Genomic DNA, 15,517 nt, shown 5'->3' on the forward strand with positions numbered 1-15,517 from the left:
GAAACCCCGTCTCTACTAAAAACACAAAAATTAGCCAGGCATGATAGTGCGCACCTGTCATCCCAGCTACTCGGAAGGCTGAGGCAGGAGAATCACTTGAGCCCAGGAGGCGGAGTTTGCAGTGAGCCGAGATGGTGCCACTGCACTCCAGCCTGGGCAACAGAGTCAGACTCCATTTCAATTGAAAAAAAAAATCTAGACACACATGCAGTTTCAGTGGGCCTGAGATGTGTTTCCCCTGGATGTGCACGTCCCTGCTTCTGGCTTATCACATCTCGTTTGTTCTGTGTGAGTAGGTAGAAAATGAGCATCACGGACGTGCTCAGTGCTGACGACATTGCAGCAGCCCTCCAGGAATGCCAAGGTAGAGGGGACGTGGGGTGGGATGGGATTTCCTCACAGCTTTGCACCTTCAGCAAAGCAACACAAAATCAAAATGTAGGCCAGGCAGCCAGATGCAGTGGCTTACACCTGTAATCCCAGCACTTTGGGATGCCGAGGCGGGTAGATCACAAAGTCAGGAGTTCGAGACCAGCCTGGCCAAGATGGTGAAACCCCATCTCTACTAAAAATACAAAAAAATTAGCTGGGCGTGGTGGTGGGTACCTGTGATCCCAGCTACTTGGAAGGCTGAGGCAGAGAATTGCTTGAACCCGGGAGGCGGAGGTTGCAGTGAGCTGAGATCGCACCACTGCCCTCCAGCCTGGGAGACAGAGCAAGATTCTGTCTCCAAAAAAAAAAAAAAAAAAAAAGTGTAGACCAGGCATGGTGGCTCACATCTGTAATCCCAACACTTTTTGGAGGCCAAGGTGAGAGGACTGTTTGGGCCCAGGAGTTTGAGACCAGCCTGGGCAACATAGCAAGGCTCCATCTCTACAAAATAAAAATAAAAACTAGCAGGGCATGATGGCATGCGCCTGTGGTCCCAGCTACTCAGGAGACTGAGGTAGGAGGATCACTCAAGCCCAGGAGGTTGAGGCTGTGGTGAGCTATGATCACTACACTGCACTCCAGCCTGGACGACAGAGTGAAACTCTGTCTCTAAATAAATAAATAAATAAATAAATAAGAGCTTGGCTGGAAAGTTCGTGGAATTGGAGAAGAAAACTACTATTTATTAGATAACTAAAATTATAGAGATCTGGGATCTGAGCACACGATTACACTTCTGTAAGACAAAAGAAACCTACAAAACATGAAAGCAAGAAATCACTGAAGGGCCAGGTGTGGTGCTCACGCCTGTAATCCCAGCACTTCCAGAGGCCAAGGCCAGTGGATCACTTGAGGTCAGGAGTTCAGGACCAATCTGGCCAGCATGGCAAAACCCTGTCTCTATCCAAAATACAAAAATGAGCTGGGCATGGGGGTGCACGCCTGTAATACCAGCTACTCGGGAGGCTGAGGCAGGAGAATCACTTGAACTCAGGAGGCAGAGATTGCAGTGAGCCGAGATCATGCCACTGCACTCCAGCCTGGGTGACAGAGTGAGACTCTGTCTCAAAAAAAAAGAAAGAAAAGAAAAAAAAGAGAAAGAAATCACCAAAGGCCGTTTAGCCTGTTGAAATCCAGTGATTGCATTTCCCCCTACCAATTAGACCAGGGATGTTGGGGGCTCGGCTACACAGCCTGTGAAGTGGGCCAGGGGGAGGGGGAGGCATAGAGGAGAGGAGGAGGGAAAAGGGAAATGGACAAAGCCAACTGGAGGAGGGAAGGCTGGGGCAGAGGGGACATGGATGCCGTCACAGAGCCATCAAGTCTTGGCTGTCCCAAAATCTTGGACCAGTTGAGCATCCCCGTAGCTCAGGGATATTGTTGAAGTATTTTTAATCATCTGTGTTTTCAGTACCTTGGCCCCAGTATAGAATGTGATCCAATGAGTGTCAGAATAACCCATTCTCTGTTCTTCAGACCCAGACACTTTTGAACCCCAAAAATTCTTCCAGACGTCAGGCCTCTCCAAGATGTCAGCCAGTCAGGTGAAGGACGTTTTCCGGTTCATAGACAACGACCAGAGCGGGTACCTGGATGAAGAGGAGCTTAAGTAAGCTTTGTCCTGAGTCTGTCTGGTACCCGGCACTGCTGGGTGGCCCTGGGGTGCAATGGGGGCCAGGATGCTGAGTATTTCTTCAATGGCCAGCCTCAGTGTTGGTCATTCAGCCAAGCATCATTAAAGCAAAGGATATGAGTCAGTTGACCACACATCTACCCAGGCAAAGCCCTCAACACGGGCAGTGAAGACTGCAGGTGCAAAGATTCTTTTCTTTTTTTTTTTCTGAGACAGCATCTCGCTCTGTCACCCAGGCTGGAGTGCAGTGGGATGATCTCAGCTCCCTGCAGCCTCCGCCTTCCAAGTTCAAGTGATTCTCATGCCTCAGTCTCCCAAGTAGCTGGGATTACAGGTGCATGCCACCACGTCCAGCTAATTTTCATGTTTTGAGTAGAGATGGGGTTTCACCATGTTGCCCAGGCTGGTCTCAAACTCCTGGCTTCAAGTGATCCTCCTGCCTTGGCCTCCCAAAGTGCTGGGATTACAGGTGTGAGCCACAGTGCCCAGCCGCAAAGATTCTTTGGTGTAAGGGATTTCCTTTGGCAAATGGATTTTAAAAAACTAAAACTTTGGCTAAACGTGGTGGTTCACGCCTGTAATTCCAGCTACTCAGAAGACTGAAGCACAAGAATCGCTTGAAATCAGGAGGCAGAGGTTACAGTGAGCCGAGATCGTGCAGCTGCACTCCAGCCTAAGTGACAGAGAGAGACTCTGTCTCAACTAAATAAATAAATAAAAATGAAAAACACTAAAAGCTTAAAAATGGGCCAGGCACTGTGGCTCACACTTACAATTCCATCCCTTTGGGAGGCTGAGGTGGGCGGATTGCTTGAGTGAGCCCAGGAGTTCAAGACCAGTCTGGGCAACATGACAAACCCTTGTCTCTACAAAAAAATACAAAAGTTGGCTGGGCGTGGTGGCTCAAGCCTATAATCCCAGCACTTTGGGAGGCTGAGATGGGTGGATCATGAGGTCAGGAGATCGAGACCATCCTGGCTAACACGGTAAAACCCCGTCTCTACTAAAAAATACAAAAAAAACCAAAACAAAACAAACAAAAAAAAAAACTAGCCGGGCGAGGTGGAGGGCGCCTGTAGTTCCAGCTACTTGGGAGGCTGAGGCAGGAGAATGGTGTAAACCCAGGAGGCAGAGCTTGCAGTGAGCTGAGATCCGGCCACTGCACTCCAGCCTGGGCGACAGAACAACACTCCGTCTCAAAAAAAAAAAAAAAAAAAAAAAAAGTTAGTGGGGCATGGTGGGAAGCACCTGTCATTCCAGTTCCTTGGGAGGTTGAGGCAGAAGGATTGATTGAGCCCAGGAAATGGAGGCTGCAGTGAGCCATGATGGGGTCACTGCCTTCCAGCCTGGGTAACACAGCAAGACCCTGTCTCAAGAAAAACCCAAAAACCACACCAAAACAAAAAAAAACCCTTAAAAATGAAATGCCCACCATTGGTTTCTACAGCTTAAGGAAACCTCTGCTTGCTAAGACCTTGGCTAATTATTGCAAGTGCTGGAAACAGATGATTTACTCAAAGGAAAAACACAAGTGTAAACACAGAGATGCATGATCTTTCAGAAAATCCCCATGGATCTTTATTCTCCTGTAGGTTTTTCCTCCAGAAGTTTGAGAGTGGTGCCAGAGAACTGACCGAGTCAGAAACCAAGTCCTTGATGGCTGCTGCGGATAATGATGGAGATGGAAAAATTGGAGCAGAGGGTATGTCCGCGCCTGTACGTAGCATAAAACACTCTAGCTCAGGAAGCATCCGTGAGAGCTTGGGCTGTGAGATCCAACCGATGTAGCTTAAAATCTCCCTTTCTTAACCATAACGAGCCTCAGTCTTCTCATCTGTAAAATGGGACTAAGGTAAGGATGCAAATGATGTGTGTAAAAACCCTGGCATAATGCTCGGCAGGTGCTGTAGAAGCTGGTCACACTGGTCATTGTCTAGGAGCTGCAAAATATCCTTCACCTGACTAGAGGACTAGCTAGCCACCTGGCCAGTTATTTGCAAGATGCCATAATGCACCTGCATATAGCACAAGGAATTTCCACCAGTGGGGTTTGAACCCCTCAGAATAAGGGGAAGATTTACATCTTCAGACCAGAGTCCATTGGCGTGCGTAGGAAGGCCTCTTTGTTTTCAAGGGTTTAGACAAATATGTTTTATTGGACATTAGCCCGCCAAGTGGATAATATTAAACTGAGAACAAATAAGCCAACCTCATGTATTGCATCTTCCGTAGGCAGAATCCTAGGTTTGAGCTTTAGCATACACTAGCACAGCTGTAGGACTATTTTCACTTGCTTTTGTCACGTTGCTAGCGTGCTTTTGAGCTACTTTGTGCCTGCCAACTCAGCAGAACGTATGGTGGTCCTTCTGGTGGTGCCAATTTGAAATTTAAAACTGCTACATTAGATGCTTATTTAAAAAAAAAAAACCTGTTCAAAATTATACCATTATCACTTACTACACGGGAGTTAATGCAGATAGATAGCTCATAAAAACAGATTAGGTAAGGGGGGGGATTGACTTATTTAAACATAACCACAGGCTGGGCGTGGTGGCTCAAGGCTGTAATCCCAGCACCTTGGGAGGCCAAGGTGGGCAGATCCCCTGAAGTCAGGAGTTCAAGACCAGACTGAACAACATGGTGAAACTCTGTCTCTATTAAAAATATAAAAAATTAGCCGTGCGTGGTGGTGGGCGTCTGTAATCCTAGCTACTCGGGAGGCTGAGGCAGGAGAATCACTTGAACCCAAGAGACGGAGGTTGCAGTGAGCTGAGATCATACCATTGCACTCCAGCCTGGGCAACAAGAGCGAAACTCTGTCTCAAAAAAAAAAAAAAAGATAAACATAACCATGAAAGATTTCCAAATAAACAAAGCTTATCAATAAATATAAAGCAAATCCCCAGTTTTTTATATCAATCTATAACGTCCATACCTTGTTATTATTACTATTATCCTTCTTTTAGTAACAGAAACTTTTGGAGGTAGGTTCACTGGAGGAGAGTCAGTTCAAAGTCCCACCCTATCAAATATATCCTAAAAATGCAATACCCAGCTACAGCATAGAGAAAGAAAACCTCCCCTTGCTGTCTGAAATTGACCAGACGATAAGTTAAATGTTCACAGATGGTCACAGGTAATTACACTGAATTCATTCATTCATCCAAAATGAACGAATAGAAGTCATGGGCTGGCCGGGCGCGGTGGCTCAAGCCTGTAATCCCAGCACTTTGGGAGGCCGAGGCGGGTGGATCACGAGGTCAGGAGATCGAGACCATCCTGGCTAACATGGTGAAACCCCGTCTCTACTAAAAATACAAAAAACTAGCCGGGCGAGGTGGCGGGCGCCTGTAGTCCCAGCTACTCGGAGGCTGAGGTGGGAGAATGGCGTGAACCCGGGAGGCGGAGCTTGCAGTGAGCCAAGATCGCGCCACCGCACTCCAGCCTGGGCGACACAGCGAGACTCCGTCTCAAAAAAAAAAAAAAAAAAAAAAGAAGTCATGGGCTTGACAAGTTCTAATTCAAAGGCCTCTATTGCAAAGGTAAAGTTGTTTGTTAAATAAGATTATTCGGAGAAATGGAACCCTGTGGACTCCCTCGAGATATAGTCATTGATACCCAGGTCTCCTCTCCTCTCCTCCCCTTCCCTCTCCTTTTTTTGAGATGGAGTCTGGCTCTGTCGTCCAGGCTGGAGTGCAATGGCATGATCTCAGCTCACTGCAACCTCCGTCTCCCGAGTTCAAGCGATTCTCCTGCCTCAGCCTCCCGAGCAGCTCAGATTACAGGCATGTGCCACCACACCCAGCTAAGTTTTGTATTTTTAGAAGAAACAGGGTTTCACCATCTTGGCCAGGATGGTTTCAATCTCATGACCTCATGATCCACCTGCCTCGGCCTCCCAAAGTGCTGGGATTACAGGCGTGAGCCACTGTACCCAGCCGGTTTTTCTTTCTTTTGTCCCCTCCAAGGGGGCCATGCCCATCATCTGACAATTTTCTTCACTTCCTTCCCTCTTTGGAATTCTCATTGGCCACGGCATGTCTGTAAAGAACCAAGCCACCTCCACTGACCCTCTTCTCACCTCTTCTGTTCTAGAATTCCAGGAAATGGTGCACTCTTAAAAGCCCCAGTGTCTGGAGAAAAGACAGAAAGGAATGATCACCTGGAAGGATTCCAAAGCCCTGGGAATGGGGAACCCCACATCCTACCCCTACCTAATTTGTTAATTTCCCGGAAACCTTCTGCAGTTTGCTCATTGTTTCAGCGAGGTCATGAGAGAGTCGCTCACGATGTTCTCGGTGGTGGCTGTGCCCTGACGACTTCTGTAAGCCCCCATCCCCCAACAGGCAATGCCTCTAAAAATCACCCAATAAAGACAGGCTTCTCATCATCTGCCGATGTGTGGGCGTGTTTTTTTCTCAGCACCACACTCAAGCAAGCTGGGACCAAGGGCTTTTCGTCAGATTTCTGGTCCCATCAAGCCTGAAGCGGACTACGCTGGTGTTAATGCTTGAGCAAACAAGGAAATCAGGTTTTGGAGGATTTTTTTGGTTGTTTCTTCAAAGTTACAAATAAATGCCACTGTCATGCTAGGATTTTTCTCAGCAAATCTTCTGACACTGAAATTAAAAGAAAGCGATTTTAGCCAGCATAAAATCACTCTTTTTTTTTTTTTCTCTTTTTTGAGACAGAGTCACTCTGTCACCCAGGCTGGAGTGCAGTGGCTCAATCTTGGCTCACTGCAACCTCTGCCTTCCGAGTTCAAGCTGTTGTCCTGCCTCAGCCTCCCAAGTAGCTGGGATTACAGGTGCACACCACCACGCCCGGCTAATTTTTGTATTTTTAGTAGAGATGGGGTTTCACCATGTTGGCCAGGCTGGTCTCAAACTCCTAACCTCAAATGATCCGCCTACCTTGGCCTCCCAAAGTGCTGGGATTACAGGCGTGAGTCACTGCGCCCGGCCAATCACTCTTACCGGTGTGTTTTCTGCCATGTGTTAGTTAGAAAGCCACTTTGCTTTTAATTAAGACAAAACAGAACACGTGTCTGTAGTGGTCTGTAAAGCTCAGGAGAGACTTGCGTTTCCAGGTTAGTACAAACAGACCCATTTCCTCTTTATTATTTATTTATTTATTTTGAGACAAGGTCCGGCTCTGTCGCACAGGCTGGAGTGCAGTGGCATGATCTCAGCTCACTGCAACCTCTGCCTCCTGGACTCAAACCATCCTCCCACCTCAGCTTCCTGAGTAGCTAGGACTACAGGCATGCACCACCACACCCGGCTAACTTTTGTACTTTTGGTAGAGGTGAGGTCTTGCTATGTTGCTGAGGCTGATCTCGAACTGCTGGGCTAAAGCGATCCTCCCACCTCAGCCTCCCAAAGTGTTGGGATAACAGGCATGAGCCACCGCACCTGGCCTTACTTTTCATTGTTTATTTATTAGTGATGGTGGGGGCGGGTCTTGCTATGTTGCTCAGGCTGATCTCAAACTCCTGGGCTCAAGCCATCCTCCCACCTCAGCCTCCCAAAGTGTTGGGATAACAGGTGTGAGCCACCGCACCCAGCCTTACTTTTTATTGTTTATTTATTAGAGATGGTGGGGCAGGGTCTCGCTATGTTGCTCAGGTTGGTTTGAAACTGCTGGTCTCAAGCCATCCTCCCACTTCAGCCTCCCAAAGTGCTGGGATTGCAGGTGTGAGCCACCACAGACCTATTTTCAAGTCTTTTTTCTTCTTTTTTTTGAGACAGTCTCACTCTGTCACCCAGGTTGGAGTGCGGTGGCATGATCTCAGCTCAATACAACCTCTGCCTCCCAGGTTCAAGCAATTCTCCTGCCTCATCCTCCCGAGTAGCTGGGATTACAGGTGCCTGCCACCACGTGCGGCTAATTTTGTATTTTTTTTTTTTTTTTTTTTTTTTGAGACGGAGTCTCGCTCTGTCGCCCAGGCTGGAGTGCAGTGGCCGGATCTCTGCTCACTGCAAGCTCCGCCTCCCGGGTTTACGCCATTCTCCTGCCTCAGCCTCCCGAGTAGCTGGGACTACAGGCGCCCACCACCTCGCCCGGCTAGTTTTTTGTATTTTTTAGTAGAGAGGGGGTTTCACCGTGTTAGCCAGGATGGTCTCGATCCCCTGACCTCGTGATCCGCCCGTCTCGGCCTCCCAAAGTGCTGGGATTACAGGCTTGAGCCACCGCACCTGGCCATTTTGTATTTTTAAAGACAGGGTTTCACCATGTTGGCCAGGCTGGTCTTGAACTCCTGATCACAGGTGATCCGCCTGCCTAGGCCTCCCAAAGGATTCCAACCCAATCTTAGGCATGACCACCATACCTGGCCATCTTCTTCTTCTTTGAGAAACAAGCTCTCAAAAAAAAAAAAAAAAAAAAAAGAGCGAGCGAGGGAGAGAAACAAGCTCTCAGAGAGGCTCACCTGCTCTCACCCATCCTCTGACAGCTCCCCTTCTCTTTCTCAGCCACTGGTTTCCTGGCTCTAAGGCGATTCACCTGAGCCCAGTACACCTAGACTCGCCTTCGCATTTGAGGCTAGCCTCCGGGGTTCTGTGACAAGGGCTGTCATGAGGGCTGGGCAGTCTCAAGCCAGGAAATTCTCACCAGGCTGGTTTCCAGGTGGCACATGAAAGCTCTTCTCTCTGGCTAACCCTGCAAGTGGAGGACTCCTGGGAACAATTGGGGCATTTTCTGGAGAGCTGGTGTAAAAGCTCACACTTTTTACTAAACCCTCCACCTCACAAGAGGTCCGGGGCTCTTCCAGATTGCTTCTGGCACACTAACCAGCTTAGTGGTTTTTGAACTCTGTTTTCCGGAGGGTCATGTTAAATGTAGTTCCTCAAAGTATGGGGCACATACTAGTAGGGGGCCTCAGGATGACTTTAGGGGGACAGGGACAAACTTTTATTTATTTTTACAGTATCACTCTCAGCATAGTGACTTTTTGTTTTGTTTTGTTTTTTGAGTCAGAGTCTTGCTCTGTTGCCCAGGCTGGAGTGCAGTGGTTCACTGCAACCTTCGCCTCCTAGGTTCAAGCGATTCTGCTGCCTCAGTCTCCTGAGTAGCTGGGATTACAGGCATGCACCACCACGCCCAGCTAAGTTTTGTATTTTTAGTAGAGAAGGGGTTTCACCACGTTGGCCAGGCGGGTCTTGAACTTCTAACCTCAGGTGATCCGCCCACCTCGGCCTCCCACAGTGCTGGGATGACAGGCGTGAGCCACTGCACCTGGCTGAGCCTTGATTCTTAAAACAATCCACATTTTGCCTTCACCGCCACACCATACACTGGTATATTCTGATCTGCTATTTTCTTTTCACTGCACCAGCCGTCCCCAGCTAAGGATTCTTTGTCTCATCAACAGTTCTAAATGGGTGATTCTGTCGTTCCATGGAGCTTCTGACCACCACAGACACCTCAAAGAAACAACGTGGATGATAACGCTTTTTAAATCACAGTTGTGAGTTTTTCATGGACCAAGAACTCTTACCCACTGCAGCTGCCAAGACAACCTCACCCTAATCTAGGTTAAGAGCATGGATTTCTCTCTCTCTCTCTCTTTTTTTTTTTTTTAATAGAGATGGCGGGCGGTGGGGGGGGGGGTCTCACTATGTTGGCCAGGGTGGTCTTGAACTCCTGGCCTCAATCAGTTCTCCCACCTGGGCCTCTGAACATGCTGGGATTACAGGCATGAGCCATACGCCCGGCCTAATTTCTCTTATTTCTTTTCTGTCAATCAGGAGGGCCCCTGAATAGGAAAAATGACTAAAGAGGGTTATATGGAGCCCCCAGGGGACACTGTGTCATTAAGTCTTACATAGCAAGACCCATCTCTACAAAAATAAACTAGTGCCCCAAGAGGTTTCCTCCTAGTCACAGGTGGAATTAAATGCTCCAAGAGCGTTCCCCAAATCCAAACAACACAATTAAAAACTGCTGTGAGTAAAGCCAAGCTCATTAGGATTGGATTAGGTCAAGACTATTAGGCCTGACTGTCATAGGGAAAATGCTTAGATGTATACAAAGGGAGAAATAGTCAGAAATTTTCTTTTTCTTTTCTTTTTTTGAGTCAGAGTCTCGCTCTGTTGCCCAGACTGGAGTGCAGTGGTGTAATCTCAGCTCATGCAACCTCCACCTCCTGGGTTCAAGCAATTCTCTTGCCTCAGCTTCCCGAGAGCTGGGATTACAGGTGCACGCCACCACACCCAGCTAATTTTTGTATTTTTTGTAGACACAGGGTTTTGCCCTGTTGGCCAGGCTGGTCTCAAACTCCTGGCCTCAATTGATCCACCTGCCTTAGCCTACCCAAAGCGCTGAGATTACAGGCATGAACCACTGTGCCCAGCCAGATTTTCTATAGGTAGAATTTCAGTTGATTATTCATAAATTTTATTCTACTGTTTCAAAAGTACAATTCAAATGGACAATTATTTTTGTCCATTTCAAATAACAGTACACTACTTTTTCATTCTTCCAACCCGATCTTAGGGACTCATTTCAGAGTCTCTGTCAACAGCCAATAAGCAGCAATAATGAAGCACTGTCTCTAACACCCAAGAAGTGCCAGGTGGTACGCTTACATGAAACCTGATAATCTCGTCTTTACTCATACCGAATTTTAATTATGTTATTTGGATTCTGAGTATGCTCTGCTGGGGTTGAGGGGGGATTTACTCCACCTGTGCATACAAGTAAAACTCTTTGGGGATTAGAAAAAAAAATTTTTAGAGATGGGGTCTTGCTATGTTGCCCAGGCTGTAGTGTGGTGATGCAAACATAGCTCACTGCAGCCTCCAACTCCTGAGCTCAAATGATTCTCCTGCCTTAGGCTCTCAAGTAGCTGGGACTACAGGTGGTCACTACTGCACCCAGCTAAGTTTTGAATTTTTTATAGAGACAGGGTCTTGCTATGTTGCCAGGGGTGGTCTGGAACTCCTAGCCTCAAGTGATCCTCCCACCTGAGCCTCCCAAAGTGCAGGGATCACAGGCATGAACCACCACGGCCGGCCTCTTTGCACATCTGAGCATATTCATTAATTAGCACTTTTTTATTTAGTTGTTATTTTTCTAAGTTTGCATTTTGTTTTAAAAAATTAGCATTTCCAAGTCTTTGATGGGAAGTATAATTTGAAAATAATTTTTTTAAGTTACCCGAGTTGAGTCATTACATAAATTTCATACAAATTTCCTATTGAACATGTATCTCACAATGAAAAGAATAAAAGGAGATGTAGTAAAATGGTAATACTAGTTATCGCCAGCTGGGAGGAGTACAGAACAGTGAGGTAAGACTGGAGCCTTTATAAAAGTGCAGCATGGGCCAGGTGCATTGGCTCACGCCTCGGCCTCCCAAAGTGCTGGGGGCTGAGGCGGCTGGATCACCTGAGGTCAGGAGTTAGAGACCAGCCTGGCCAACATGGTGAAACCCCGCCTCTACTAAAAGTACAAAAATTAGCCAGGTGTGGTGGCAAGCACCTGTAATTCCAGCTACTTGGGAGGCTGAGGCAGGAGAATCGCTTGAACCCAGGAGGTGGTGGTTGCAGCAAGCTGAGATCACACCACTGCCACTCCAGCCTGGGTGACAGAGACAGACTCCATCTCAAAAAAAGAAAAAAAGAAAAAGCAACATGGTAACTAGAGAAAATGAAGGAAAAACATTAAAATTAAAAAGACCAGTCTGGACAACATAGGGAGACCCTGTCTCTAAAAAAAAACTTAAAAATTAGCTGAGTGTGGTAGCATGCCCCTGTGGTCCCAGCTACTTGGGAGGCTGAGGTGGGAGGATCCCTTGAACCTGGAAGTTGAGGCCACAGTGAGCCATGATCACTCCACTACATTCCAATATGGGTGACGGAGCGAGACCCTGTCTCAAAAATAAATTAATAAAATAAAATAAATAAAATGAAAAGAGATGCAGAGTTTGCCCAATTATTATCACTAAACCAAAGTAGTAATAAATTCTTTTTTTTTTTGGAGACAGAGTTTTGCTCTGTAGCCCTGAGGCTGGAGTGCAGTAGCGTGATCTTGGTTCACTGCAACCTCCACCTCCCAGGTTAAAGTGATCTTCCCACCTCAGTTTCCCAAGTAGCTGTCATTATAAGCGCCCACCACCATGCCCAGCTAATTTTTGTATTGTTACTTGAGTTGGGGTTTCACCATATTGGCCAGGCTGGTCTCAAACTCCCAATCTCAGGTGATCCACCCCCCTCAGCCTCCCAAAGTGCTGGGATTACAGGCATCAGCCACCGCACCTGGCCCAAAGTAGTAATAAATTCTGATTTCAAAAAAATCTGTCATGCCACGAGTGTGTCCCACACGCAAAGTAAGGAAAGCTTGGCATGCCGTTCTGTTCCCAAAATTTCTGTTCATTGTTTGACTCGTTTGTATGTCTTTTTATGTACTGAAGGAAAATGTTAAATATAACATACCCCAAATGATATCAAAACTCTAGAGAAAATTCTAACAATCCAGAAAAGGGATTGACAAACATACAGCCAACTTTATCTTTGTGCTTGCCTTCTCTATTTTTACCTAATTTGCAGATGACCACAGGTCTGCCTCAAGAGAGCTTGTTCTCAGCACCCAAACGATGCATGTTGACTTTGCTGTTGCTGAGACAGAGTTTCGCTCTTGTTGCCCAGGCTGGAGTGCAACAGTGCAATCTCAGCTCACTGCAACCGCCGCCTCCCGGGCTCAAGCGATTCTCCTGCCTCAGCCTCCCAAGTAGCTGGGATTACAGGCATGCGCCACCATGCCTGGCTAATTTTGTATTTTTAGTAGAGACGGGGTTTCTCCATGTTGGTCAGGCTGGTCCCCATCTCCTGACCTCAGGTGATCCGCCCACCTTGGCCTCCCAAAGCGCTGGGATTACAGGCGCGAGCCGCTGCACCCGGGCATATGCTGACTTTGAAATGAAAGTCTTTGGCCAGGTGTGGTGCCTCACACTTGTAATCCCAACACTTTGGAAGACCAAAGTTCAAGGATCACTTAAGCCCAGGAGTTTGAGACTAGCTTGAGCAACATAGCAAGATCCTGTCTCTACAAAAAATGTAAAAGTTAGCTGGGTGTGGTGGCGCAGCTGTAGTCCCAGCCATTCAGGAGGACGCCTTGGCCCATGGAGGTGGAGGCTGCAGTGAGCTGTGATCGCACCACTGCACTCCAGTCTGGATGACAGACCAAGACCCTATCTCAAAAAAAAAAAAAAAAAAAGAAAGAAAAAAGAAAGAAATGAAGGTCTAGATTGCAACGTAGGTCATAGAGCTGAAAAAACAAGCATCCTGTTATTTTCCCTAATTGCTTATAAAACAGGACTGGAACGGTGGCTTTTATTTTGACTATTTTTACTTAATTATAATTTTGCCTTATAGTTTGGGAGAGTAGTTCATATTTTGGTAGAACATGATTTTGTTTTTGTTTTTGTTTTTGAGATGGAGTCTCACTCTGTCACCAGGCTGGAGTGTGGTGGCATAATCTCGGCTCACTGCAACCTCCGCCTGCTGGGTTGGCAATTCTCCTGCCTCAGCCTCCCAAGTAGCTGGGATTACAGGCACCTGCCACTACACCTGGGTAATTTTTGTATTTTTAGTAGAGATGGGGTTTCACCACTTTGGCCAGACTGGTCTTGAACCCCTGACCTCAGGTGATCCACCCACCTCGGCCTCCCAAAGTGCTGGGATTACAGGCGTGAGCCACCGCGCCCGTCCAGAACATGATCTTAAAACCAGCTTTGTGTGTTTGCTTTGGCAGCACGTATACTAAAATTGGAACAATACAGAGATTGGCATAAAAAAATAAAAATTGAAAAACCAGCTTTGTGACTGTTTAGTGGTTGAGACTAATAAGAATTATTAAAATACTTCAAACATTATCTAGTATTTTGCTTTAGGATCTGTACATTATGAAGCATTTATAAAATTTTGTATTTACAAAATACTATGAAGTAGGATTTTGTAAATACTTTTTTGTAAATGCTATTTTGTAAGTACTACTAATTAGTAAATACTTCAGTCATTTGTAAATACTAAGTATTTTACTATTTAGCACTACTACATAATTGCACAAATCTGTAATTAATTAGTATTTTGTAATAGTTATTTGCTAAGTACTGCTACTCAGTAAATATGTTAGCATTTTGTAAGTAGTCATTTGCTAAGTACTGCTACACAGTAAACACTTTCCTATTTTATAAGTAGTCATTTGCTAAGTATGGCTATTCAGTAAATGTTTTAGTATTTTGCAGGTAGTCATTTGCTAAGTACTGCTACACAGTAAACACTTTCATATTTTGTAAGTAGTCATTTGCTAAGTACAGTTATTCAGTAAATGTTTTAGAATTTTGCAGGTAGTCATTTGCTAAGTACTGATACTCAGTTAAATGCTTTAGTATTTTGTAAGTAGTTGTTTACTAAGTAGTAGTACTTAGTAAAGATTTAGTAGCGGTATTTGCAAAGTAGTTCTTTCTAGCTCATAAGCAAAGGATAGCAAAACAGTGAAGACAGGAAATACTTGTCTATTTGTACAGGTTTACAGGCTACATAGTTAATTCTGTGCCGTGACTGTAGTTTAATTTTATGTGATGAGCACTCAGGAATCCAATTGCAAGCAAAAACCTATCTTATATCTTCTGCTCATGCTAAGGTGTGGGGTTACTTTGCAAACACTAAGAAGACAGATGAAATTAGAATCACCAGGATGGTTTCCACCTGGCCTGCTAATTGATTCACTGGAAAGACTCTTCATTTGCATATGTTTTCACGGGTTTCAAAGTCAACTTTTTTTTGGTGGTGGGGGGATAGATTTTGACATTATTTTCCTAGGGGTTCTACAATGAATGTAAACCTATTCACCTTAAATTATCATGTTTTTGAGACAGGCTCTTGCTCTGTTGCCCAGGCTGGCCTACAGGGGAGTGATCACGGCTCACTGCAGCCTCGACCTCCCGAGGCTCAGGTGATCCTCCCACCTCAGCTTCCTGAGTAGCTTGGACTATAGGTGCATGCTACTATGCCCAGCTAAGGTTTTTTCATTTCTTTCTTTCCTTTTACTTTTTTTTTTTTTTTTTTTAAGAGATGGGGGTCTCACAATGTTGCCCAGGCTGGTTTCCAGCTCCTGGGCTCAAGCGATTTGCCTGCCTCAGCCTCCCAAAGTGCTAAGATTACCGGTGTGAGTCACTGCGCCTGGCTCTTAAATTATTTTTAAATCATAAAGTATTTCTAACATAAGGAGAATATTGAGCACTATAATACCTGTGCACCTGCCACCTCACTTTATCAAACCGTGGTATTACTTGTGTGATGGCTTTTTCATAGGTCAACTTGCTTAGGTTTTAGATATGTAGTTAGGATGGGCCATGAGCCAGTTGGCTTGGGACTTGAAGGGTGGCACGAAGCAGCAGGCATAGTACTTTACTCTTGGGAGGCCAGTGCTGATGGCCATTCATCTGAC

At 46.1% G+C, this 15,517-nt stretch overlaps 1 protein-coding gene across 1 annotated transcript; it reads left to right on the plus strand.

Moving 5' to 3' along the window:
* The first annotated feature begins 212 nt into the window (after positions 1-212).
* LOC112617413 (putative oncomodulin-2) lies at positions 213-6,278 on the plus strand. Its single transcript, XM_025374179.1, has 4 exons — positions 213-364; positions 1,909-2,041; positions 3,658-3,767; positions 6,161-6,278. Exons 1-4 carry the CDS (start codon positions 304-306, stop codon positions 6,184-6,186), a joined length of 330 nt encoding a protein of 109 aa, XP_025229964.1. The 5' UTR covers positions 213-303; the 3' UTR covers positions 6,187-6,278.
* The last annotated feature ends 9,239 nt before the right edge of the window (positions 6,279-15,517 follow it).

This window comes from Theropithecus gelada, unplaced genomic scaffold (assembly GCF_003255815.1).
Source record: "Theropithecus gelada isolate Dixy unplaced genomic scaffold, Tgel_1.0 HiC_scaffold_16214, whole genome shotgun sequence".
NCBI lineage: Eukaryota > Metazoa > Chordata > Mammalia > Primates > Cercopithecidae > Theropithecus > Theropithecus gelada.